This window comes from Anomaloglossus baeobatrachus, chromosome 4, assembly GCF_048569485.1.
Source record: "Anomaloglossus baeobatrachus isolate aAnoBae1 chromosome 4, aAnoBae1.hap1, whole genome shotgun sequence".
NCBI classification, from domain to species: Eukaryota; Metazoa; Chordata; class Amphibia; order Anura; family Aromobatidae; genus Anomaloglossus; species Anomaloglossus baeobatrachus.
The window spans coordinates 677,109,629-677,137,270 of record NC_134356.1 but is presented as its reverse complement, the minus strand read 5'-3'; the positions used below and the strand labels follow the sequence as shown (position 1 = coordinate 677,137,270).

General features: G+C 48.4%; 1 protein-coding gene and 1 non-coding gene across 2 annotated transcripts; both read left to right on the top strand.

Annotated features, from left to right (window-relative positions):
- The first annotated feature begins 16,822 nt into the window (after positions 1 to 16,822).
- Positions 16,823 to 16,894, top strand: TRNAP-UGG (transfer RNA proline (anticodon UGG)). The gene has a single exon. It is a non-coding gene; the product is annotated as a tRNA-Pro (tRNA).
- A 178-nt stretch (positions 16,895 to 17,072) lies between these two features.
- On the top strand, positions 17,073 to 26,019 carry CTC1 (CST telomere replication complex component 1). The gene is made up of 12 exons (XM_075343202.1): positions 17,073 to 17,129; positions 18,139 to 18,226; positions 18,295 to 18,416; positions 19,829 to 20,087; positions 20,193 to 20,386; positions 22,327 to 22,462; positions 22,793 to 23,080; positions 23,242 to 23,370; positions 23,445 to 23,671; positions 23,746 to 23,920; positions 23,997 to 24,149; positions 24,317 to 26,019. The coding sequence occupies exons 2-12, from the start codon at positions 18,206 to 18,208 to the stop codon at positions 24,503 to 24,505; spliced, it is 1,893 nt and encodes a 630-aa protein (XP_075199317.1). The 5' UTR covers positions 17,073 to 17,129; positions 18,139 to 18,205; the 3' UTR covers positions 24,506 to 26,019.
- The last annotated feature ends 1,623 nt before the right edge of the window (positions 26,020 to 27,642 follow it).

Sequence of the window (27,642 nt, the reverse complement as noted above, 5' to 3'; positions counted from 1 at the left end):
GGCAGGAGACTGAGTACCGCAGGATGGCTGCTGCCATGACATGGCGGAAAGCCTCACAATCCACAAGCCTAAAAGCCAATATTTCCATGACAAGCAGTCACAATATGCAAGCATGCAGCACCCTGTGTACTTACTCCTTCTCCACAAAATCCAAATGTAAAGCTTTATATTTAATTGTGAGCAGTGAGCGTATGAGTAGACACAGAAGCAGGAAGGTGAAGCCGATGATGGCGTCCTCGCCACTCACCATCTTGGTTGATTCCTTAAAGTCTTGTCAGTTGAGTAAGGGCCACCTGCCGGCCCTCCACAAATTATTCAATGTTTTCATACCTTAAAGTCTCAGAGTGCAGCTGTATATTTCTTAGACTATCTTTTATGTTCAGTTTGCACCTGTTCACATTTGTCTCTTAGGAGGTGCGGTCAGTTTTCTCATGTTAGCATTTTCAGTTGATCACTTATTATGTCCCTGGCAGCACTAGAAATGCTAGCGGCAGGTCAGGCCAGCACATCCAGGGCAAAGAGGGGCAGTTCATACCACATATCCAGATTGGATACCCAATAGTTGTACGGCACAGAGGAATTATGGAGGATGCCGGTACAGTTGGCTAGGTAATCTTTGACCATCTTCATAACCTTTTCCCTCCTTGTTAGACTACCCCGCACATCAGGGCCTGGGAGCTGGGAGGATCTAATAAAACTGTTCCAGATCTTTCATAGTGTCCTCCTGCCTCTGCTGGCCTGGGTGTGTGTCCTCCTCATCTCTTTAACCTTATATTCCAATAAACTTTTTCTATGAATTGTTCAACTAGGACCATCAGGTATTGCCCCATTTTATTAGCCTTCTCCACCTCAGGAAGGACAGATAGAAAGTTCTCTTCATAGCATGGGTCAAGAAAGGTGAACAACCAGTAGTCAGTTTGGAGTAAAATACGTATAAAGTGAGGATCACGAGAAAGGGTGCGGGACATAAATGGTGCACACATGCGCCATACTTTGACAAGTACCTCAGGCAGATCTGGGTAGATTTTTATAAAACACGGAACCTCTAAGTATAACATGGGAGCTAGGCCTGGTACTTGTGTAGCGTCCCTGAGGCTTCAGTCGCTACAGGGTATTGCATCTTACTTAAGGTGCAGTACTTATCCCGGGTGAGGAAGAGCTTAACCACTGGTTTTCACCTACACAACACAGCCAGGAAGTGAGTCAGCAGTTTCACTTGCACACAGTGTAGCAGCCAGAAACTGGAACTGGGATAAAGGTGGTCACCATAACAACGGGTTTTTTCCCACCCACTAGTGAGTCATCAGGAAGGTGGGGGCAGCATGAGGGAGGTGAGGGAACACATGGTTTGTACCTCAGAATAGTCTGGGACACAGTACAACATGGTCGCAGGGGAGAGTGCTTAAGAGCTTCCCCTGTTAGAACTGGCCTGACTGGAAGGAGCAGGAGACGACTAGTGGAAGGGCTGGATAACCGGTAGCCCCTGTGGGACGTAGGAGAAACACAGTAGCTGAGGGGAGCGCTTCATTGCTCCCTTGGAACCGGTGCTGTTCAGTGTGCAGAGCCCTAGGGTTGTGCATACTTCAGGTTGCGCAACCAGAATCTGCAGGACAGGAGGATTTTATGTCTCTCTGGCCACCACAAGTTCCCGGAGCACAGTAGCAACAGACAGCCCGGAATCGTGATCACGGTCAAGCACCAAGAAAGCTTGCGCTGCCTGCACACGGGACAGGAACTGTAACACTAAACCTGGGTCCCCAAGCACTTCAGGTCATGGGAATCCACACTAACAAGCGCAAGAAGGAAGGGACCACAGACTACCGCACCAGCTCTAACCTTTGACTTACCCGGGATCGGCTAGGGCCCATTATGGTGGAGATGGGTACCCTCAGGCTGCACTTGAACTGTGAGTAAAAAGACCCAGAACCGCAGCAGCTGACTCAGCCTCTTATTGCAGGGGCCCCACGTTTCGGTGCCAACGGCCATTACTATCCCTCATCATCCTTCCCAGGGCCCGCTCCACCTGTGGGGAGCAGAACCATCCTTGCTGCGACACATCAGCCCCGGAGGACATCATCTGCAACAGCGGCTAATCCCTGGCCACGTATCACAGGTGGCGTCATGAGACAAACTTCCATTCCATCATCCTTCCCCTTTTATTGTAGCCTCGGGGCCATGAAGCCGGGCAGGGCCACCCGTGACATCCCCAGACCCGACATCACCGGCCCAGCGACGAGTGACAGTTACCCCTTGCCCCATGGGTGCTACACATGAGCGACCTTGACAAGGTTCAGAGCTGCCACCAGGTTATGGCCATTATCAAACACGACCATGCCTGGTTGTAGATTAGCAGCGAGACTCAGCTCTGTCTGGTCTGTTAGGCCTTGCAATATCTCTGTTACAGTGTGCTGCTTGCAACTGATATGGACACCGTGCTCGAAGATGGAGGAGGAGTACAGCAACTGGTGTAGGATGACTTTGTGCATATGATGGAGGTGGAGGAGGACAAGAAACATAAAAAACTATGAACCGTATACCTTTTTTGGGGTGGGAAGGGGTGCATGGGAATACACTAGAAATAAAAGGAACATTTGAATGGGCTTTGTGTTCCACTGCTGTTGTATGCTGGGGCTGAGTCGTCGGGGCCAATCCAGGCCTTGTTGGTTTTGAGAACAGTCAGCCTGTCAGCATTTTCAGGTGACAGGTGGATGCGCCTCTTACTAATTATGCCCTCGACAGCCCGAAAATCCCATGGAATCAACATAGTAGGTACGGAGCAGTGACTGCGGCCTGCAAGCCTCAGATTTGGCTCCGAGTAAAATTATGAGTGAGGGCCATCCAAAAATGATGAGTATCTGACATTATTTCTTTCATTGTAGAGTGTTCTGCTATCTCTGAAATCGCTTTCATATTTTTCTTTTTGAAGAAATGTCTTCAAAGTTCACCTGTCTTTGGCCTTCTGTATTCCTCTTACCCATTCTCGCGAGGCCGCACACTGTCTGCATCTCCTTTACCTGTTTGAGAGTCAAGAATTAAGAGTGTTTTCAAAATTGGTCCCAAACTGCGTTCAGAGTGTTTTCTGTACATCTGTAGCTGGCTGTATTGCCATGCCTGCTGGTGGACTAGGTGGGCCGAGCGCCTGGGTCCACAGTCATTCTCTTCGGGTGACCCCTCCGCCTCTTCCCCTGTGCTTTGTGCTGGTCAATCTCCTGTCCAGGATAGAAGCGCAGATGACTCCCACCTTGATACAGTCTTTGCGTATTCGCGAACACCATCAGGAACCACGTCCTCTTCCTTGTCTCAGCGTAGCGTCCAATTGTCTCTACCCCAGACCTTTGAGACCAAGTGCAAATGTCGGCGTTTCGGCTTGTAGGCACTGACAATTTCCGCAACCTAATGGCGGCGGCCGTTCCTCGGTTCTCTGTCCCCAGCCCTCACTATTTCTTGTAGCATCTCCATCATACCCAACCTCGAGTTTATAACATCACCTTTGCCTCAATCATTTTGCCTAGGCCTCGCACGGACTGCTCATCCTTACCAGTTTACTCATTAATAGCGCTGTTCGATGCCTTCAATAGTTCAATATACGCCGGCCATGTGGTAAGGGACGGAGACATGGACGTGCTGCTCGCAACGCACAGGTCAACATAGTCAGGCAGGTGAAAGTGTGCCTGCTGCATGAGCACAACAAAAACACATACCACATATCGAGGGCTATCTGCAGCCATTATTCTGTATGGAGGACTATAGTAATATTCTTGTACATAGGAGCAGTATCATAATATTTATATTCTTGTACATAGGGGGCAGTATTATAGTAGTTATATTCTTGTACATAGGGGGCAGTATTATAGTAGTTATATTCTTGTACATAGGGGGCAGTATTATAGTAGTTATATTCTTGGACATAGGGGGCAGTATTATATTAGTTATATTCTTGGACATAGGGGGCAGTATTATATTAGTTATAGTCTTGGACATAGGAGGCAGTATTATAGTAGTTATATTCTTGTACATAGGGGCAGTATTATAGTAGTTATATTCTTGTACATAGGGGCAGTATTATAGTAGTTATATTCTTGTACATAGGAGCAGTATTATAGTAGTTATATTCTTGTACATAGGAGCAGTATTATAGTAGTTATATTCTTGTACATAGGGGGCAATATTATAGTAGTTATATTCTTGTACATAGGGGCAGTATTATAGTAGTTATATTCTTGGACATAGGGGGCAGTATTATATTAGTTATATTCTTGGACATAGGAGGCAGTATTATAGTAGTTATATTCTTGTACATAGGGGCAGTATTATAGTAGTTATATTCTTGTACATAGGAGCAGTATTATAGTAGTTATATTCTTGTACATAGGAGCAGTATTATAGTAGTTATATTCTTGTATATAGGGGCAGTATTATAGTAGCTATATTCTTGTACATAGGGGGCAGTATTATAGTAGTTATATTATTGTACATAGGAGCAGTATTATAGTAGTTATATTCTTGTACATAGGAGCAGTATTATAGTAGTTATATTCTTGTACATAGGGGGCAATATTATAGTAGTTATATTCTTGTACATAGGGGCAGTATTATAGTAGTTATATTCTTGTACATAGGGGGCAGTATTATAGTAGTTATATTCTTGTACATAGGAGCAGTATTATAGTAGTTATATTCTTGTACATAGGAGCAGTATTATAGTAGTTATATTCTTGTACATAGGGGGCAATATTATAGTAGTTATATTCTTGTACATAGGGGCAGTATTATAGTAGTTATATTCTTGTACATAGGGGGCAGTATTATAGTAGTTATATTCTTGCACATAGGGGCAGTATTATAGTAGTTATATTGTTGTACATAGGGGGCAGTATTATAGTAGTTATATTCTTGTACATAGGGGGCAGTATTATAGTAGTTATATTCTTGTACATAGAAGCAGTATTATAGTAGTTATATTCTTGTACATAGGGGCAGTATTATAGTAGTTATATTCTTGTACATAGGGGGCAGTATTATAGTAGTTATATTCTTGTACATAGGGACAGTATTATAGTAGTTAGATTCTTGTACATAGGGGCTGTATTATAGTAGTTATATTCTTGTACAAAGGGGCAGTATTATAGTAGTTAGATTCTTGTACATAGGGGGCAGTATTATAGTAGTTATATTCTTGTACATAGGGGCAGTATTATAGTAGTTATATTCTTGTACATAGGAGCAGTATTATAGTAGTTATATTCTTGTACATAGGGGGCAGTATTATAGTAGTTATATTCTTGTACATAGAGGCAGTATTATAGTAGTTATATTCTTGTACATAGGAGCAGTATTATAGTAGTTATATTCTTGCACATAGGGGCAGTATTATAGTAGTTATATTGTTGTACATAGGGGGCAGTATTATAGTAGTTATATTCTTGTACATAGGGGGCAGTATTATAGTAGTTATATTCTTGTACATAGAAGCAGTATTATAGTAGTTATATTCTTGTACATAGGGGCAGTATTATAGTAGTTATATTCTTGTACATAGGGGGCAGTATTATAGTAGTTATATTCTTGTACATAGGGACAGTATTATAGTAGTTAGATTCTTGTACATAGGGGCTGTATTATAGTAGTTATATTCTTGTACAAAGGGGCAGTATTATAGTAGTTAGATTCTTGTACATAGGGGGCAGTATTATAGTAGTTATATTCTTGTACATAGGGGCAGTATTATAGTAGTTATATTCTTGTACATAGGAGCAGTATTATAGTAGTTATATTCTTGTACATAGGGGGCAGTATTATAGTAGTTATATTCTTGTACATAGAGGCAGTATTATAGTAGTTATATTCTTGTACATAGGAGCAGTATTATAGTAGTTATATTCTTGTACATAGGGGGCAGTATTATAGTAGTTATATTCTTGTACATAGAGGCAGTATTATAGTAGTTATATTCTTGTACATAGGAGCAGTATTATAGTAGTTATATTCTTGTACATAGGGGGCAGTATTATAGTAGTTATATTCTTGTACATAGAGGCAGTATTATAGTAGTTATATTCTTGTACATAGGAGCAGTATTATAGTAGTTATATTCTTGTACATAGAGGCAGTATTATAGTAGTTATATTCTTGTAAATAGGAGCAGTATTATAGTAGTTATATTCTTGTACATAGGAGCAGTATTATAGTAGTTATATTCTTGTACATAGGGGCAGTATTATAGTAGTTATATTTTTGTACATAGGGGGCAGTATTATAGTAGTTATATTCTTGTACATAGGAGGCAGTATTATAGTAGTTATATTCTTGTACATAGGGGCAGTATTATAGTAGTTATATTCTTGTACATAGGGGCAGTATTATAGTAGTTATATTTTTGTACATAGGGGGCAGTATTATAGTAGTTATATTCTTGTACATAGGAGGCAGTATTATAGTAGTTATATTCTTGTACATAGGGGCAGTATTATAGTAGTTATATTCTTGTACATAGGAGGCAGTATTATAGTAGTTATATTCTTGTACATAGGGGCAGTATTATAGTAGTAGTTATATAGTTGCACATCAGGGCAGTATTATAGTAATTATTATATTATCTTACTGATAGGAGAGATTGTAAAGAGTTTTGTAGAAATGAACAGTACATGCTTGTCCCCATGTTTCTTCTATCTCCTCTTGTGTTGGTGTCCTCGTCTGTACAGTAGTGATTAGTCTGGAGTAATACTGTGTGAGGCTTCTGAATTGATAACACAGAGATGTTTCTGAGTCTTACCTGTGCTTGTAGTGAGCAGACACAGCAGTAACACCAGCGCTGGCCTCATCCTCAGCTCCAGGCTTTGGGGTCAGATCCTCAGTCTTTGCTCCTCTGTCCTCCTGGAAGTGGCTGAAGCCTCGTCTAAAGAGACACTTTCAGTTTCCGATAAATCAGTTCTCTTATTACAGCTCATGTGAGATCCTGGAGTCTGTGCTCCACGGTTACTAATAATATGTCAGATCAGAAGGATACAAGCACACATATATCTAATATATAAAGGTGTATGTGTGTGTATATGTGCGTGCGTGCGTGCGTGCGTGCGTGCGTGCGTGCGTGCGTGCGTGCGTGCGTGCGTGCGTGCGTGCGTGCGTGCGTGCGTGTATGTATGTGTATATGGGCGGCACGGTGGCTCAGTGGTTAGCACTGCAGCCTTTCAGCGTTGGGGTCCTGGGTTCAAATCCCACCAAGGACACCATCTGCAAGGCGTTTGTATGTTCTTCCCGTGTTTGCGTGGGTTTCCTCCGGTTTCCTCCCACACTCCAAAGACATACAGATAGGGACTCTAGCTTGTGAGCCCCAATGGGGACAGTGTTGCCAATGTATGTAAAGCGCTGTGGAATTAATAGTGCTATATAAATGAATGAGATTATAATTGTGTGTATGTCCGCTAAAGGAATTTGCACCGTCGCATTTACAATCAAGAAATTTTGCACAGATGCCTCATGTGTCTCAGGTAACATCATAGACTATGTTTTAAGGGGAAAATTTATCCCCTCACTTTACAGTTATTCGCCATAAAACCTGCTCACATTAAAGTCAATGGAGCTGGGAGCTACAGGTCAATAATAGGAGCTGTGATTGGTTGCTATAGGCGACGAAGGATATTTTTAGCATAAGAAGATTATGTGTGAGGTAATGTGATGTTGGTAGAGACAGAGAGACAGAGAGAGAGGGGAGCCAGCACGATCTGAAAATGGCATGCATCATATAAAAAGTGCAAATTCACAGATTTATTCCAACTGTACTGTAATATAAATGAGATTTTTAGCAAATAATTGATCAATTCTTTGAGCCACCCCTGCCAACGTCACGGCAAATCTCAATAGGGGAGTCCTACTCTATATTCTGTATTTCATGTGCCATGCGGCCTCCTAGATAAAGTTAAAAGCAGAACCATAATGGAGCACACATACCTGCAACCTGTATATAGCCGCTTCTATGTTGCAAAAGAGGCAATAGTGGATAGAGGCCAGCCCAGGTCCCAGCATGTGGAGCAAGCTCTACACACACCATGACTATACCAGAACTGACCCTCCCAGTGCCAGACAGCAACCATTGATAAAGGCGGACCAGATCCAAGAATGGTGATTAATTAGCATTGCCTGTGGAAAGGGTGAGGCAACTGAATGTGAACAGCTACCAACAGTAGGAATACATTGCAAACCAAGATCAGGCGTGCATAGCATGGTGGTGACCAGCCACCAGACATTTGTAGCATAACTACAACCAAACAGAGAGAGAGGGGAGCCAGCACGATCTGAAAATGGCATGCATCATATAAAAAGTGCAAATTCACAGATTTATTCCAACTGTACTGTAATATAAATGAGATTTTTAGCAAATAATTGATCAATTCTTTGAGCCACCCCTGCCAACATCTTTGTTTTTTTTTTTTTTTGTTTTTTTTTTTATAGTACAGTTGGAATAAATCTGTGAATTTTCACTTTTTATATGATGCATGCCAATTTCAGATCGTGCTGGCTCCTTTTTCTCTGTTATGACTGTAGTTATGCTACAATTTCTGGTGACTGACCATCACTATACCATGCACGCCTGATTTTGGTTTGCAATGTATTCCTCCTGTTGGTAGCTGTTCAGATTCAGTTACCTCACCCCTTTCCACAGGCAATGCTAATTAAGCACCATACTTGGATCTGGTCCGCCTTTATCAATGGTTGCTGTCTGGCACTGGGAGGGTCAGTTCTGATATAGTCCTGGTATGTGTAGAGCTTGCTCCACATGCTGGGACCTGGGCTGGTCTCTATCCACAATTGCCTTTTTTGCAACATGGAAGCGGCTATATACAGGTTACAGGTATGTGTGCTCCATTATGGTTCTGCTTTGAACTTTATCTAGGAGGCCGCATGGCACATGAAATACAGAATATAGGTTAGGACCCCCCTATTGAGATTTGCCGTGACGTTGGCAGGGGTGGCTCAAAGAATTGATCAATTATTTGCTAAAAATCTCATTTTTTTATAGTACAGTTGGAATAAATCTGTGAATTTGCACTTTTTATATGATGCATGCCAATTTCAGATCGTCCTGGCTCCTTTTTTTCAGAGAGACAGAGATACAGACAGAGGCAGACAGAGAGAAAGGCAGAGATATAGAGAGAGACAGACACATACAGAGACAGATACCCACAGAGACAGATACCCACAGATCGACACACAGAAACACAGACACACAGAGATAGAGATAGACACAGAAACACAGAGAGACGGAGACAGACAGACACACAGAGACACACACACACACAGAGACAGAGACACACACAGAGACACACAGAAACAGACACACAGAGACATACACAGAAACAGAGACACACACAGAGACACACAGGCACACATAGAGACAGACTATAAAGAAAAAGACATGGATCGCACATCCCAAAAAATACAATGATCTAAAGCCGCTAGGCAAAAAAATTAAATAGAACATGAGGTTCTTTTGTTACCATTCTGATCAGATTGTATTAAGCCACCGCCACGTCACGGCAAACACACACATAGAGACAGACACACAGAGACACACAGAGACAGAGACACACACAGACTCACAGAGACACACAGAGACAGAGACACACACAGACACACACAGCCCCCCTTTTCTTTTCATTATGTAGTAATGTCACTAACTCTATACTAATGTCCCCCATCCGGGGCCTTTTCCAACTATGTACAGTGCTGGCCAAAAGTATTGGCACCCCTGGAATTCTGTCAGATAATACTCAGTTTCTTCCTGAAAATGATTGCAATCACAAATTCTTTGGTATTATTATCTTCATTTATTTTGCTTGCAATGAAAAAACACAAAAGAGAATGAAACAAAAATCAAATCATTGATCATTTCACACAAAACTCCAAAAATGGGCCAGACAAAAGTATTGGCACCCTCAGCCTAATACTTGGTTGCACAACATTCAGCCAAAATAACTGCGCACAACCGCTTCCGGTAACCATCAATGAGTTTCTTACAATGCTCTGCTGGAATTTTAGACCATTCTTCTTTGGCAAACTGCTCCAGATCCCTGAGATGTGAAGGGGCCTTCTCCAAACTGCCTTTGTGAGATCTCTCCACAGGTTTTCTATGGGGTTCAGGTCTGGACTCATTGCTGGCCACTTTAGTAGTCTCCAGTGCTTTCTATCAAACCATTTTCTAGTGCTTTTTGAAGTGTGTTTTGGGTCATTGTCCTGCTGGAAGACCCATGACCTCTGAGGGAGACCCAGCTTTCTCACACTGGGCCCTACATTATGCTGCAAAATTTGTTGGTAGTCTTCAGACTTCATAATGCCATACACACGGTCAAGCAGTCCAGTGCCAGAGGCAGAAAAGCAACCCCGAAACATCAGGGAACTTCCGCCATGTTTGACTGTAGGGACCGTGCTCTTTTCTTTGAATGCGTCTTTTTTTTCCTGTAAACTCTATGTTAACGGCTTTTCCCAAAAAGCTCTACTTGTGTCTCATCTGACCAGAGAACATTCTTCCAAAACGTTTTACGCTTTCTCAGGTAAGTTTTGGCAAACTCCAGCCTGGCTTTTTTATGTCTCGGGGTAGGAAGTGGGGTCTTCCTGGGTATCCGACCATACAGTCCCTTTTCATTCAGACGCTGACGGATAGTAGGGGATGACACTGTCGTACCCTCGGACTGCAGGGCAGCTTGAACTTGTTTGGATGTTAGTCGAGGTTCTTTATCCACCATCCGCACAATCTTGCGTTGAAATCTCTCGTCAATTTTTCTTTTCCTTCCACATCTAGGAAGGTTAGCCACAGTGCCATGGGCTTTACACTTCTTGATGACACTGGCACCGTAGACACAGGAACTTTCAGGTCTTTGGAGATGGACTTGTAGCCTTGAGATTGCTCATGCTTCCTCACAATTTGGATTCTCAAGTCCTCAGACAGTTCTTTGGTCTTCTTTCTTTTCTCCATGCTCAATGTGGTGCACACAAGGACATAGGACAGAGGCTGAGTCAACTTTAATCCATGTCAACTGCTGCAAGTGTGATTTATTATTGCCAGCACCTGTTAGGTGCCACAGGTAAGTTACAGGCGCTGTTATTACACAAATTACAGAAGCATCACAGGATTTTTCAAACAGTGCCAATACTTTTGTCCACCCCCTTTTTATGTTTGGTGTGGAATTATATCCAATTTGGCTTTATGAGAATTTTGTTTTTATTTTTTTTCATTGAAGACAAATTAAATGAAGATAATACCAAAGAATTTGTGATTGCAATCATTTTCAGGAAGAAACTGAGTATTATCTGACAGAATTGCAGGAGTGCCAATACTTTTGGCCAGCACTGTATGTCCCCCAACCTTGGCTCCTTCCAAGTATATATGTCCCCCATCCTGGGCCCTTTCTTGGTATATACGTCTCAAATTCCGCCTCTGCATGAAAAATCTTTATTCTCACCTCCCCTCGCTCCCACGACGTGCTTCTCTGTAGCTGTCACAGTGGCTGGCAGCTAACATCAATGTGTCTGCTATTATGTCCCTGCCATGCAACACCAGTGCTTGGAACGCTGACGTCAGTTGCCGACCTCTGATTGGTTTGCGGTGCAGGAACTCGGCAGATCTCATTGGCGCATCAGCGAATATGTGTCCCCAGACGCACATCCAGCTGAAGCAGGCGCTGTGATCAGCAGGCCCCTCTCCAGCACATGGAGGGTCTCATTACACCCCTGCTTGTTCGTAGTGACATCCAGTCTGTCTGTGATCACATAGAGAGACAGAAGGATCTGCACAAACCTCATACACACAAGATCTGGCCTCAGTTCTCCAAGATGTTCCGTACAACGTCATGCCGAGCTTTATAAGCTACATGCAAGTGATGAGAAGAAGTGAAGAAGAAGACTGGCAGTCACCGACTGCTGAGAATGGAGGCGACAGGTGTCCACCAAATACTGAGGACGGAGGCGACGGGCGTACACCGAATACTGAGGATGGAGGAGACGGGCGGTCACTGAATACTGAGGATGGAGGAGACAGGCAGTCACTGAATACTGAGGATGGAGGAGACGGGCGGTCACTGAATACTGAGGATGGAGGAGACAGGCAGTCACTGAATACTGAGGACGGAGGAGACGGGCGATCACTGAATACTGAGGATGGAGGAGACGGGCGGTCACTGAATACTGAGGATGGAGGAGACGGGCGGTCACTGAATACTGAGGATGGAGGAGACGGGCGTACACCGAATACTGAGGATGGAGGAGACGGGCATACACCGAATACTGAGGATGGAGGCGACGGGCGTACACCGTCAACTGAGGATGGAAGCAACAAGTGGTCACTGAATACTGAGGACGGATTTGACGGGTGGTCACCTAATGCTGAGGATATAGGCAACAGGCGGTCACCAAATACTGAGGACGGAGGCGACGGGCGTACACCTAAAACTGAGGATGGAAGCAACAAGTCGTCACTGAATACTGAGGATGGATGTGACCGGCGGTCACCTAATGCTGAGGACAAAGGCAACAGGCAGTCACCGAATACTGAGGATGGATGCGATAGGCGGTCACCAAATAGTGAGGTTGGAGGTGTTGGGTAGAAACCAAATACAGAGGCAATGGGCTTTCACCGAATACTGAGGTTGGAGGTGACAGGTGGTCACTGAATACTGAGGACGGAGGAGACGGGCGGTCACCAAATACTGAGGATCCAGGAGACAGGTGGTCACTGAATACTGAGGACGGAGGAGATGGGCGGTCACTGAATACTGAGGATGGAGGAGACGGGCGGTCACCAAATACTGAGGATGGAGGAGAAGGGTGGTCACCGAATACTGAGGATGGAGGAGACAGGCAGTCACTGAATACTGAGGATGGAGGAGACGGGCGGTCACTGAATACTGAGGATGGAGGAGACGGGCGGTCACTGAATACTGAGGATGGAGGAGACAGGCAGTCACTGAATACTGAGGATGGAGGAGACAGGCAGTCACTGAATACTGAGGATGGAGGAGACAGGCAGTCACTGAATACTGAGGACGGAGGAGACAGGCGGTCACTGAATACTGAGGATGGAGGAGACGGGCGGTCACCAAATACTGAGGATGGAGGAGACGGGTGGTCACTGAATACTGAGGACGGAGGAGACAGGCAGTCACTGAATACTGAGGATGGAGGAGACGGGCGGTCACCGAATACTGAGGATGGAGGAGACGGGTGGTCACTGAATACTGAGGACGGAGGAGACAGGCAGTCACTGAATACTGAGGATGGAGGAGACAGGCAGTCACTGAATACTGAGGATGGAGGAGACGGGCGATCACTGAATACTGAGGATGGAGGAGACGGGCGGTCACTGAATACTGAGGATGGAGGAGACAGGCAGTCACTGAATACTGAGGATGGAGGAGACGGGCGGTCACTGCATACTGAGGATGGAGGAGACAGGCAGTCACTGAATACTGAGGACGGAGGAGACGGGCGGTCACTGAATACTGAAGGGATTTACATTTCTTTTTTCTGAAATCACGTTGCATTTTGGGAATTGATAAGAATCCGCCATTATCACTTCTAGCTTGTATAACTTTCCGCCTCCGCAGCATTTTCCCTTCCTGACCCTGCAGCACAGTTGTGTACATTGTGCCTGTTTTCTAGGACAGGATCTATGGACGCGCCCTCTCAGCATAGTTACAGGACAGTTCCTGGTGACGCCTCGGCCATTGCTGCCGGCCGCCTTTGTCTGGTCATAGTGACAATGTCAGTAAAATGTTGTCACAAGACTAGAAAGTCCCGTCTGTGGGGAGAATGTGATGGGGGAGGGGAGAATGTGGAGGGAGAAATGAAGCTCAAGAGTCAAGATCTTTCTACAGAGCAACACTGTCCTTAAAGACACAGCACCACTTCTTCTATGACTTCTTCGTCTTCTTGCTGTGATCACATGCAAGGTGTTCCGATGTTTTCGCATCCCATGATTCCGCTGGCCTCATCCTTTTCCATTCCGGCCGGGTCTCGTGTCGTTCTCTTGTCTCATCCGTTTCCGTTCCGGCCGGGTCTCGCGTCGCTCTCTTGTCTCATCCGTTTCCGTTCCGGCCGGGTCTCGCGTCGCTCTCTTGTCTCATCCGTTTCCGTTCTGACCGGGTCTCGCGTCACTCTCTTGTCTCATCCGTTTCCGTTCCGGCTGGGTCTCGCGTCGTTCTCTTGTCTCATCCATTCCCGTTCCGACCGGGTCTCGCGTCGTTCTCTTGTCTCATCCGTTTCCGTTCCGGCCGGGTCTCGTGTCGTTCTCTTGTCTCATCCGTTTCCGTTCTGGCTGGGTCTCGCGTCGTTCTCTTGTCTCATCCGTTCCCGTTCCGGCCGGGTCTCGCGTCGTTCTCTTGTCTCATCCGTTTCCGTTCCGGCTGGGCCTCGCGTCGTTCTCTTGTCTCATCCCTTTCCGTTCCGGCCGGGTCTAGCGTCGTTCTCTTGTCTCATCCGTTCCCGTTCCGGCCGGGTCTCGCGTCGTTCTCTTGTCTCATCCGTTTCCGTTCCGGCCGGGTCTCGTGTCGTTCTCTTGTCTCATCCGTTTCCGTTCTGGCTGGGTCTCTCGTTGTTCTCTTGTCTCATCAGTTCCCGTTCCGGCCGGGTCTCGCGTCGCTCTCTTGTCTCATCCATTTCCGTTCTGGCCGGGTCTCGCGTTGTTCTCTTGTCTCATCCGTTCCGGTTCCGGCCGGGTCTCGCGTCGCTCTCTTGTCTCATCCGTTCCCGTTCCGGCCGGGTCTCGCGTCGCTCTCTTGTCTTATCCGTTTCCGTTCCGGCTGGGTCTCGCGTCGTTCTCTTGTCTCGCCCGTTTGACACAGTTTTGCTTTCTTTGCTTTCGGATGATCTTGCCCAATAGACGATCATTTTTTGGTGGCATTTTTAAAAACATTATGACCCTCAGTAATCCCCTCACACTGATCGAGATCTGATAAATGAATCTATAGATATACGGCAGAAAATGTCCTGAAGGATCCCAAACCTCTGTCATGAACACGGCCTCACAGTCAGACTATTTTACTGTCCATAGCAACCAATCAGAGCTCAGATTGCACTTTACCTCCGCAGCTTCAATGCTGAAAACTGCCCTATGGCTGCTATAGGTAACCAGAACGATCTTACTGTGAGGCAATTCTCATAAATAAGGCACCAGTTACTTCTGCAGTTACTATAGACAACCAGATCGATCTTACTGTGAGACAATTCTCATAAATGAGACCCCAGTTAATATTACAGTGGCTAAAGGCAACCAGATCGATCTTACTGTGAGACAATTCTCATAAATGAGACCACAGTTACTTTTGAAGTGGCTATTGACAAACTGAACGATCTTACTGTGAGGCCATTCTCATAAATGAGACCCCAGTTACTTCTACAGTGCCTATAGGCAACCAGAACGATCTTACTGTGAGGCAATTCTACGAATTCTCATAAATGATACCCCAGTTGCTTCTGCAGTAACTATGGGCAACAAGCAAATTCTTACTGTGAGGCATTTCTCATAAATGAGGCCCCAGTTGTTTCTGCAGTAACTATGGGCAACCAGCACAATCTTACTGGGAGGCAATTCTCATAAATGAGGCCCCAGTTGTTTCTGCAGTAACTATGAGCAACCAGCACAATCTTACTGTGAGGCAATTCTCATAATTGGGACCCCTGTTACTTTTGCAGTAACTATGAGCAACCAGCACAATCTTACTGTGAGGCAATTCTCATAATTGGGACCCCTGTTACTTTTGCAGTAACTATGAGCTACCAGCACAATCTTACTGTGAGGCAATTCTCACAAATGAGGCCCCAGTTGCTTCTGCAGTATCTATGAGCTACCAGCACAATCTTACTGTGAGGCAATTCTCATAAATGAGGCCCCAGTTACTTCTGCAGTAACTATGGGTAACCAGAATGATCTTACTGTGAGGCAATTCTCAAATGAGGTCTCAGTTACATTGCTATAGGCATCCAGAACAATTTTACTGTGAGGCCCCAGTTACTTCTGCAGTTACTATACGTAACCAGAACAATCTTACTGTGAGGCAATTCTCAAAAATGATACCCCAGTTACTTCTGCAGTAACTATGAGAAACCAGCACAATCTTACTGTGAGGTAGTTCTCATAGATGAGGTCCCAGTTACTTCTGCAGTGGCTATAGGCAACCAGAATGATCTTACTGTGAGGCAATTCTCATAAATAAGATCTCAGTTACTTCTGCAGTGGCTATAGGCAACCAGAATGATCTTACTGTGAGGCAATTCTCAAATGGGGTCCTAGTTACATCATCAGTTGCTATAGGCATCCAGAACAATTTTACTGTGAGGCCCCAGTTACTTCTGCAGTTACTATACTGTAGGTAACCAGAACAATCTCACTGTGAGGCAATTCTGGCAATTCTCATAAATTATACCCCAGTTACTTCTGCAGTAACTATAAGCAACCAGCACAATCTTACTGTGAGGTACTTCTCATAGATGAGGTCCCAGTTACTTCTGCAGTGGCTATAGGCAACCAGAACGCTCTTACTGTGAGGCAGTTCTCATAACTGAGATCTCAGTTACTTGTACACTGGTTGTTGACAGCTGTTGCTATAGTTACAGACTTTCAAGAAAAGTATCAGGTTGCCCCACCTTAGCGACTATATGGTTGTTGCGACTCCTTGGGCGCCGTCACTTTAAGTCTTCAAGAGTCCCTTTTGGGCAAAAACTGTGGTTTTGCATTCAACACAGAGACAGACATTTCTCCACAGACTAAACCGTGGGGAGGGGAAACTGTGTGAACACAGCTCTTCTCCTTTATATATACGTATTGCTGTCAGCTGGCTCGTTGGTCTAGGGGTATGATTCTCGCTTTGGGTGCGAGAGGTCCCGGGTTCAAATCCCGGACGAGCCCAATTTTTTCTTTCTTCCCTGTAAATTAATTAATAAAAAATATTAAATAATTATTACTATTATAAATTATTTACTATTTATTAAATGTTGCTAGTTTTGGAGAGAGAATTATTTTCAACAACAATGTTGCATTTTTTTTTTTTATATGTCTGAAGACGAAATAAAATCTATTCCAAAACATTATAAATCACGGAGAAATCGCTGAGAATGGAGATAGATGACTCCAAACAACAAATGTATGTATAAGAAATATAATTTTAAAATAATAAAAATAATAATAATTAATAAAATAATAATTCATAATAAAATAAAATAATAATTAATAAAATAATAATTTTAAAAATGTTAATTTATGCATAAGAAATATCATTTTAAAATAATAATTAATAATAATAATAATAAATAATATAATAATAATTAATAATAAAATAAAATAATCATTTTTAATATATAATTATAATATAAATAAAATATAATTTTCTTATACAATGTATAAGAAAAAATATCTGGCAGCGGTGGGATTCGAACCCACGCCCCCGAAGAGACTGGAGCCTTAATCCAGCGCCTTAGACCGCTCGGCCACGCTACCTTGATGACTATCACCCATCAGAGGAGGTTCACACGGGTGTTATGCTCCGGTTCACACAATGCTGTTTTTTTAGGGTGTAATTTCTACTAATTACTTTATTTCTATGCAGCATAGATTACTGGTGGAGCCGCAGGTTCTCGGTTTATGTCGGATTGGTCCATGTGACCCTCTGCCGCTGCTGTAACCTGCATAGTCTCCCATCAAGGTCATAGGCAGCGGATCTCCTGGGTCTGGAGCGCGTCTAATCTCCATTATTCTATTATTTGCCTATTTCCAGCACCATTCCTATGTGGTTTCAAGGTTTCGGGAATTGGCTGCAGTTCACATTTTGATCACCAGGCGGCAGTGAAGTGCTTTGAAATTAGTGTAATGGCGCAATTTGGACACCAGGTGGCGACAAAAATTCAATGTAATTGCATTGCAGATGTAATTCCCATGTCCGGACACTAGGTGGCAAGCATTTGCACTTTTACACGTTGTAGTTCACATTTCCGGACACCAGATGGCGAGCGATCCTATGATACTACACGACGACTGACGCGTCATAGAAGCAGTTCACATTCTTCACCGCTAGGTGTCACTATGTCATAGATGAGCACTTCCGCCCGCCAGTAGTTGATGCCCGGTGATGATGTCACTTCCTTTTGTTTTGCCAGTACTTCCTGACTTTTGGTAAAGCATGAAGTGAAGTTTTGGCAATTGGCAGGAAGGTGCCTGGTTGTCATGGAGACTCAGGGGGCTCAGGTAGGTGTCGGGCTGTGATGTGAGGAGGGGCTGGTTGTCAGCAGGTCTTGACTCTTTCCTGGTTGCAGGAAACCTCTTGGCTGGAGGCGGCGGAGAGACACATCCAGGAGCATCTGAGAGGGGGGGAAGCGGAGAAGGAGCTGGTCACGAGTGTGTGGCTACAGTGCACCCGCCTGCCGGTCAGCTACAGGTACGGTCCAGGAGAGCCAGAGCCCCCCATAGAGGTCCTAGAGGTGCGGGGTCCCCGGTAACAGTCCTGGAGGTGCGGGGTCCCCGGTAACAGTCCTGGAGGTGCGGGGTCCCCGGTAACAGTCCCGGAGGTGCGGGGTCCCCGGTAACAGTCCCGGAGGTGCGGGGTCCCCGGTAACAGTCCCGGAGGTGCGGGGTCCCCGGTAACAGTCCCGGAGGTGCGGGGTCCCCGGTAACAGTCCCGGAGGTGCGGGGTCCCCGGTAACAGTCCCGGAGGTGCGGGGTCCCCGGTAACAGTCCCGGAGGTGCGGGGTCCCCGGTAACAGTCCCGGAGGTGCGGGGTCCCCGGTAACAGTCCCGGAGGTGCGGGGTCCCCGGTAACAGTCCCGGAGGTGCGGGGTCCCCGGTAACAGTCCCGGAGGTGCGGGGTCCCCGGTAACAGTCCCGGAGGTGCGGGGTCCCCGGTAACAGTCCCGGAGGTGCGGGGTCCCCGGTAACAGTCCCGGAGGTGCGGGGTCCCCGGTAACAGTCCCGGAGGTGCGGGATCCCCGGTAACAGTCCCGGAGGTGCGGGGTCCCCGGTAACAGTCCCGGAGGTGCGGGGTCCCCGGTAACAGTCCCGGAGGTGCGGGGTCCCCGGTAACAGTCCCGGAGGTGCGGGGTCCCCGGTAACAGTCCCGGAGGTGCGGGGTCCCCGGTAACAGTCCCGGAGGTGCGGGGTCCCCGGTAACAATCCCGGAGGCGCGGGGTCCCCGGTAACGGTCCTGGAGGTGCGGGGTCCCCGGTAACGGTCCTGGAGGTGCGGGGTCCCCGGTAACGGTCCTAGAGGTGCGGAGTCCCCGGTAACGGTCCTGGAGGTGCGAAGTCTCCGGTAACAGTCCTGGAGGTGCGGGGTCGCAGGTAACGGTCCTAGAGGTGCGGGGTCCCCGGTAACGGTCCTGGAGGTGCGGGGTCCCCGGTAACGGTCCTGGAGGTGCGAGGTCCCCGGTAATGGTCCTGGAGGTGCGGGGTCGCAGGTAACAGTGCTGGAGGTGCAGGGTCGCAGGTAACAGTGCTGGAGGTGCAGGGTCGCAGGTAACAGTGCTGGAGGTGCAGGGTCGCAGGTAACAGTGCTGGAGGTGCAGGGTCGCAGGTAACAGTGCTGGAGGTGCAGGGTCGCAGGTAACAGTGCATGAGGTGCAGGGTCGCAGGTAACAGTGCTGGAGGTGCAGGGTCGCAGGTAACAGTGCTGGAGGTGCGGCGACCCCAGTAACAGTCCCGGAGGTGCGAGATCCTCGGTAACAGTCCCGGAGGTGCGGGGTCCCCGGTAACTCTCTGCAGGCGTGTTGTGTAGCAGTGCTCAGTCTGTCCTGTAGGGGTCAGTGTTCGGTGTTTCGCCGCCTCTTCTCTATCTCTCCTCCTCTTCTTCTCCCAGTTTCACCGCGATCTCGCAGCTCCTCGCCCTCCAGCGCTCGCCCTGCGTCTCTCTCCTGGGCTGGGGCACTGAGCAGTTCCTGCAGTGGAGCCGTGAGGGGTTGGGGCGCAGGACAGAATCCGGCGGTGCGCCCCCCACCACACTGCCCCGGGCACGTCTCCTCCTGGCGGGGTACATCACAGACCTCCCCGATGATGGGAACAGGGAGCAGGATGGCAACCTGTACATCCAAGACGCCAGCGGCTGCGTGCCCTGTGAGGTGAGAGGCCACAGATGAGGACCTATAACCCTGCGGTCCCTGAGAACACCACGAGGGGGCGCCGCTCCTCAGCACTGATACATTACAGTCATTTCTTCTCTGCAGATATCTCAGTTTGATTGCTCCGGTCTGGGCTCCCTGTACTTCTTCCCCTGCTGGACGTTTATTCCAACTCATCAAACAGGAGGCTACGTGGAGGTCCTCTCCCCCCCGATCCCCGTCCCCAAAGTCCACGCACTAGTCCCAGTAAATTCCTCACTTCTTACCCCGGTGTCGGCATTTCTACTTCTGGGTGACAGGTAATAGATCTCTTCTGCAGCTTCTCTCACCTTCTCCCTCTACCCTCCTGCAGCTTCTCTCACCTTCTCCCTCTACCCTCCTGCAGCTTCTCTCACCTTCTCCCTCTACCCTCCTGCAGCTTCTCTCACCTTCTCCCTCTACCCTCCTGCAGCTTCTCTCACCTTCTCCCTCTACCGTCCTGCAGCTTCTCTCACCTTCTCCCTCTACCCTCCTGCAGCTTCTCTCACCTTCTCCCTCTACCCTCCTGCAGCTTCTCTCACCTTCTCCCTCTACCCTCCTGCAGCTTCTCTCACCTTCTCCCTCTACCCTCCTGCAGCTTCTCTCACCTTCTCCCTCTACCCTCCTGCAGCTTCTCTCACCTTCTCCCTCTACCCTCCTGCAGCTTCTCTCACCTTCTCCCTCTACCCTCCTGCAGCTTCTCTCACCTTCTCCCTCTACCCTCCTGCAGCTTCTCTCACCTTCTCCCTCTACCCTCCTGCAGCTTCTCTCACCTTCTCCCTCTACCCTCCTGCAGCTTCTCTCACCTTCTCCCTCTACCCTCCTGCAGCTTCTCTCACCTTCTCCCTCTACCCTCCTGCAGCTTCTCTCACCTTCTCCCTCTACCCTCCTGCAGCTTCTCTCACCTTCTCCCTCTACCCTCCTGCAGCTTCTCTCACCTTCTCCCTCTACCCTCCTGCAGCTTCTCTCACCTTCTCCCTCTACCCTCCTGCAGCTTCTCTCACCTTCTCCCTCTACCCTCCTGCAGCTTCTCTCACCTTCTCCCTCTACCCTCCTGCAGCTTCTCTCACCTTCTCCCTCTACCCTCCTGCAGCTTCTCTCACCTTCTCCCTCTACCCTCCTGCAGCTTCTCTCACCTTCTCCCTCTACCCTCCTGCAGCTTCTCTCACCTTCTCCCTCTACCCTCCTGCAGCTTCTCTCACCTTCTCCCTCTACCCTCCTACAGCTTCTCTCACCTTCTCCCTCTACCCTCCTGCAGCTTCTCTCACCTTCTCCCTCTACCCTCCTGCAGCTTCTCTCACCTTCTCCCTCTACCCTCCTGCAGCTTCTCTCACCCTCTCCCTCTACCGTCCTTCAGATTCTCTCACCTTCTCCCTCTACCCTCCTGCAGCTTCTCTCACCTTCTCCCTCTACCCTCCTGCAGCTTCTCTCACCTTCTCCCTCTACCCTCCTGCAGCTTCTCTCACCTTCTCCCTCTACCCTCCTGCAGCTTCTCTTACCTTCTCCCTCTACCCTCCTGCAGCTTCTCTCACCTTCTCCCTCTACCCTCCTGCAGCTTCTCTTACCTTCTCCCTCTACCCTCCTGCAGCTTCTCTTACCTTCTCCCTCTACCCTCCTGCAGCTTCTCTTACCTTCTCCCTCTACCCTCCTGCAGCTTCTCTCACCTTCTCCCTCTACCGTCCTGCAGCTTCTCTCACCTTCTCCCTTCTATTGTCCTGTAGCCTCTCTCCTCTTCCTCTTCTATTGTCCTGTAGCCTCTCTCCTCTTCCCTTGCTATCGTCCTGCGGCCGCTCTCCTCTTCCCTTGCTATCGTCCTCTGGCCGCTCTCCTCTTCCCTTGCTATCGTCCTCTGGCCGCTCTCCTCTTCTCCTTCTGTCGCCCTGCGGTCACTCTCCTCTTCTCCTTCTGTCGCCCTGCGGTCGCTCTCCTCATCTCCTTCTGTCGCCTTGCGGTCGCTCTCCTCTTCTTCTTCTGTCGCTCTGTGGTCGCTCTCCTCTTCTCCTTCTGTCGCCCTGCGGTCGCTCTCCTCTTCTCCTTCTGTCGCCCTGCGGTCGCTCTCCTCTTCTGTCGCTCTTTGGTCGCTCTCCTCATCACCTTCTGTCGGCCTGCATCATCACTTATCTTGTCTTTCTCCCATGCTGCAGCTTCTCTCCCCATATGAACTCCTGCACCCTTCCTCCTCTTTGTGTATCTCCAGTGATTTCTCCCTCTTCCTCTGCAGCAGTCACCCCCGTGGATTCCGAGTGGCCGTTATCGGTAAGCTGTCATCAGTCACGTCACTGGTCACCATCCGGAGCAAAACCTTCTTCTTTTTCTTCCTTCAACATGGAAAACGGACCATTCCTGTGATCGTACATGTGAGTGATCAACGTCACCCTGCAGGGGGAGGAGACTCATAGCTCCTCCTATCTGTATCACCCTGCAAGGGGAGGAGACTCATAGCTCCTCCTATCTGTATCACCCTGCAGGGGGAGGAGACTCATAGCTCCTCCTCTCATTATCACCCTGCAGGGGAGGAGACTCATAGCTCCTCCTCTCTGTATCACCCTGCAGGGGGAGGAGACTCATAGCTCCTCCTCTCTGTATCACCCTGCAGGGGGTGGAGACTCATAGCACCTTCTATCTGTATCACCCTGCAGGGGGCGGAGTCTCCTATCACCCCATTTTGTTATGTCTCCTTTCCGTAGGTTCCCTCTAAGCTCTTCTGGTTTCGGGTGTTGGCAGTCGGGGAGACGTATGAAGTCTCCTCACTTTCCTTGTCCTCGCTCGGTGGGTCACCTCGGCGGGTGTTTGCAGTGACCTCCTCTTCCATTCTCGCCCTGCGCCCTCCACTTTCTCCTCCTTTTTTGTCTACTCCCGATATGGACAATTCAGAAGAACTGACAGAACCAGGTGAATCCTTGGCGCCGGACTGTGGCCCTCAGGAGCGAGTAACGGGGAGACGAAGTAAGGAAGCCAAGACTCTAACCTACAAGGTGAGGAGCGAGGGTGGACATGCTGGGAGTTGTGTAGTTCCTGCCTTCGGCCTCTAGTGAGCGCTGACGAGTCCTCCAGTCAGCGGGTGCAGATCAGTGGTGCCCGGTGGCGGCGGCTCGTCTCCTCCTTGGTTTGGTGTGACTCGTGTTCTCTCTCTCAGGGGGTGGTGACACGGGTGTTGAATGCCCCCGCGGGCCTGTACGAGCTGGATGGGGCGCTGCTCCTCTGCACGGCGTACACCCAGCTGCAGAACGGAGGGCGAGGAATGAGAGTTGGCGCCAGGGTGGAGGTGAGGTGATGGCACGGATGAGGCGATGTCGGTGGCCGTCCAGCTTTGCTCATGGCTCCTGCCCTGGTTTTCAGGTCTGTGATTCCCACCTGCAGCAGACCCCCAGCCCCCTCTTCCCGTCACTCGTCCTTTCGTGCTGCCTCAGGAGCCGGATCCAAATCTGCGACTTCTCGCGCCTCACCGCGCCGTGTGCCTTGTTTTCCGGATCCGGGAACCTGTACCTCCAGCTCCTGTTCCGCTACCGCCTGCGGCTGCCGGAGTTCCTCTGGGCATGTGACGTCATCAACAAGCTGCAGGAGAAGTGAGCGGGGGATGGGAGCCCTGACAACCCCAAAGGGATTGGATACGAGTAACCTCATTTTTTTGGGCTTTTAGATTGTGTCCACGTTTCGTCAGACAAAACTGTGTCACCCGAGCCCCCAGTGACGGAGCCCAAGGTCCGGCTGAGAAACTCCTGTTCCCCACCATATCCACATGGCCCGACGGCAGGCGAGAGCGGGACCTACAGGAAGAGATGGTGGCAGAGCCACACGACTGTCCTCTGCGGCAGGTAGGGAAGGGTTAGTAGGTGGGGGAAGGGGCAAAGAACCCTAATCTAATGATTGCATATCCTCGGCCCCCCTCAGTACTCTCCGCTGCCGCCTCCGTGGAGCCTCCCACCGCTCTCTCTGGTTCCCTCTTTGGTCTCCTCCACTCAGAAACTGCCGGGAGAGGAGTCAAATCGGCGTCTTCACTGGTCCCATCACTCCGTGCGATCCAGAGATCTGTCACCACCTCAGGTGAGTAGAAGTTAGCGGAGTGCCCCTTTAGAGTGATGCCATCTGTGAGGGCATGTGAGACTGGACACCCATCAAATCAAACACTTTGCAGATCATAAGTCGGGGGGACGGCTCCACGTCTGCGTTCTGTCTGCCCTCTGTCACCTCCGTGTTGTCTGTCTCTTCAGGTTCTTCTCGGGGTTCTTCAGGCCTCCTCTTCCTCCGGATCTCTTATTTTGAAGGATCAGTCGTCTTCTCTCTCCTGCTTGGTTTTGCCGGCTCCTCCAATCTCCTGGATTAGTACGTCTCCTCCCGGTCCGGGCTTCATCTTTGCTCCATCACAGTGTTGTCACCTCCCGCATCGGTCCACTTGGTGAAATATGTGGGTCAGTGGGTGCTCTCATCTGCTGTTTTGGCTGTCTTCAGAAAGACCGCCTGGATCAAGGTTCATCCCACTGAACGCTGTGTCTCCTTCCCTGTGGGCAAAACACTACTCAGACAACACAGGCTGAGGGAACCACACGTTGGTAAGACTTTATTAGTCACCAACAGGCAAAAAAATATTGTACATTCCCAGAAAGAACACAAGATGGTACAAGTGACAGAATCTCACCCTTCTACTCATCCATCAGGGTTTTGAAATGTTGTGACTTCGCTTAGCTCAGGAAGCTGACCAAGAATAGCAAGACATGTATCCAGGTGACCGAGTAGTCCCAACCTGGGTTCTTCAAGTGAATTTGTGGGCTCAGTGTTGAGCAGTGAAGCAGTTCTGTTATCCTCCAGCTGGAACCATGGATTCTAGGCTGAGGTCATGTAGAATATCTGAAGTGAAGCAGTTCTGTTATCCTCCAGCTGGAACCATGGATCCTAGGCTGAGATCATGTAGAATATCTGAAGGGAAGCAGTTGTATGATTCCCCAGCTGGAACTGAAGTTTTTCGGCTGAGTTCATGTATAATATCCTGGAAATTTGAAGCACTTCTGTGAACTCCTGAGCTGGAACTTTAGTTCTTGGCTCAGGTCCTGTAGAATGAATGAAGTGAAGCACTTGTGTGATCCTCCAGCTGAAACCTTAGTTCCTCAGCAGAAGTCATGTACAATATCCAAAGTGAAGCAGTTTCATGATTCCCCATCTAGAACTGTTGCTCCTTGGCTGAGATTATGTAGAATAACTCTCCTGTTAAAAGAAGTAAAGCCCTTTTATACCACTCAGTTCTCTTACAGGATTGGTGGAGATGCCTGCTCTCTCATTGCTCGCTAGTTCAATCCGACTGCATAATTTTCCTCTGAATTATGTAGTCAGAAGGACTGAGGCAATCCACATTTACAGACAATAGGGCTCAGATCAGTCGGGCATGAGACAATGGCTAACTTCTCTTGATTTAACAAACAAAGGAGCCCTACTTCTAGCCTAATTAAGAACAGATCACCCCCCCCCACTCAAGTGGCCAGACACTGAGTCATCACAACATCGGCCAATGCAAGTGTCTAGCTCACTTTCCATTTTTGTATACCCATTTAATGAGAATGTCACATGACTGGTAAGGAAAACTGGAACAAAATTTCTCTAGTGGCTGCGGTCAGCCAGCCACCGAATCTAGGAATATAATGGAAACCTCTTGAAAGAGGACAGCTAGTGAGCATGATCTCCCAAGATGTGATACATCTGATCACCATGCATGGGGAAATAAACATCTTTGGACACTGCCTAGAGACTCAAAACAGAACAGAAATCTTTGCGTAGTGCAAAAGGGATCCATTTTTCTATCCATTCCTTTCATTCTAGAAATCGGCAGTGATCCAGGAGCACAGACGCCATCTGTTTGAGTCACATATCTGACAATCGCTTTTAAAGGGGACTTGTCACTTGCAATAAATATGTATTTTTCTTACCTGGTGTAAACACTGCTTTTCTTCGGCGCTCCATTGGGAGACCCAGACGATTGGGTGTATAGCACTGCCTCCGGAGGCCACACAAAGCACTACACTAAAAAGTGTAAGGCCCCTCCCCTTCTGGCTATACACCCCCAGTGGGATCACTGGCTCACCAGTTTTTCTGCTTTGTGCGAAGGAGGTCAGACATCCATGCATAAGCTCCACTGTTCAGTCAGCAGTAGCTGCTGACTATATCGGATGGAAGAAAAGAGGGCCCATACTAGGGCCCCCAGCATGCTCCCTTCTCACCCCACTTGCGGTTTGTAAGGTTGAGGTACCTATTGCTGGTACGGAGGCTGGAGCCCACATGCTGTTTTCCTTCCCCATCCCCCTGAGGGGCTCTGAGGAAGTGGGATCTTTCCGGCCTCCAAGCCCTGAGGCCGGGCTCCATCCACAGACCCATAGAACCTGCTGGATGTGGAGCGGGAGTGCCGTTCAGGGACAAGGCCCTGCAACTTTCAGGTACTCTGTGTCCCCGTATGGCAGGCCACGCACACTCCAGGCTTGCTGGGTGTGCTAGTGCGCCGGGGACTGTAGCGCTGTGCGCTGGGCTTATAGTCCCTGCAGATTACTGGGGGACTTTACGTGTGGGGACCGCCGCGCCGACCGCCCCTGGAGCGGCGGCGCAGCTGCGACTTGTAGTGCGCCGGGGACGCGCCGACCGCGCTTTTACGGCGGCGGCGCTTCTAACTTTAGTCCCCGGCTTTTGCAGCCTAGCGCCGCTTCGTTCCCGCCCCCACCCTGTCACTCAGGGACAGGGAGAGACGCTGTTCTATAGCAGCGCCGAGGGCTGGAGCCTTATTTGCATTCTCCAGCCCCCTTTACTAGACACAGTGGGCGCCGGGTTCCCGCTCTTGTCTCGGGCACGCCCTCGGCCCGCCCCTCTCCTCTGGACGCCGGCAGCCATTCCGGCACGCAGAGCGGGAAAACGGAGACACTGAGCTACCAGCACAGGATTCCGGCGCCACACACCCGCTTTTGTGCGGGCGGTAAGCGGCAACTAAAGTGCTGACCCACTAATGCCGAAGTGTCCTGTTGTACTTTTGTACGGTCGCTATTCAGGATGCAGACCTAGAAACAGCAGCAAAAGATCAGGGGTGCTAAAGCACAGACTCTATATGCTGCTTGTCTTGCATGTGCTGCAGTGTCATGTGTCCTTTATGCTTGTATGCTTTACATTGCACTGTAAGGGCTATTCTTGGCTGTCTACCCGCCTAGATGGCTAGACAGCGGCAGCAAACAGCAATGGTGCTAAGGCACAAGCTTTCAATGCTGCTTGGATTGCATGTGCTGCAGTGGTTATTTTCATGCTTGTATGCTATACATTCACTGTATGTCGCTTTTCCTGGCTAATGCTCCTGAATAACTAGACAACGGCAGCAGAAAAGCAAAGGTGCCAAGGCACAGGCTTTCTATGCTCCTTGTACTGCATGTGCTGAAGTGTTTATTGTACTTCATGCTTGTATGCTATACATTGCACTGTACGGTCGCTATTCTTGGCTAATGCTCCTAGATGGCTAGACAGCAACAGCAAAAAAAAAAAAAAAAAGCATGGGTGCCAAGGCACAGGCTTTCTATGC

Excerpts from the sequence above, each read along its gene's own strand:
- CTC1 (XM_075343202.1), top strand. The coding sequence starts at position 18,206 with ATGGAGACTCAGGGGGCTCAG. Across the intron at positions 20,088-20,192 it reads GCGGCTGCGTGCCCTGTGAG|ATATCTCAGTTTGATTGCTC; the intron begins GTGAGAGGCCAC and ends TCTTCTCTGCAG. Across the intron at positions 23,921-23,996 it reads ACGACTGTCCTCTGCGGCAG|TACTCTCCGCTGCCGCCTCC; the intron begins GTAGGGAAGGGT and ends GGCCCCCCTCAG.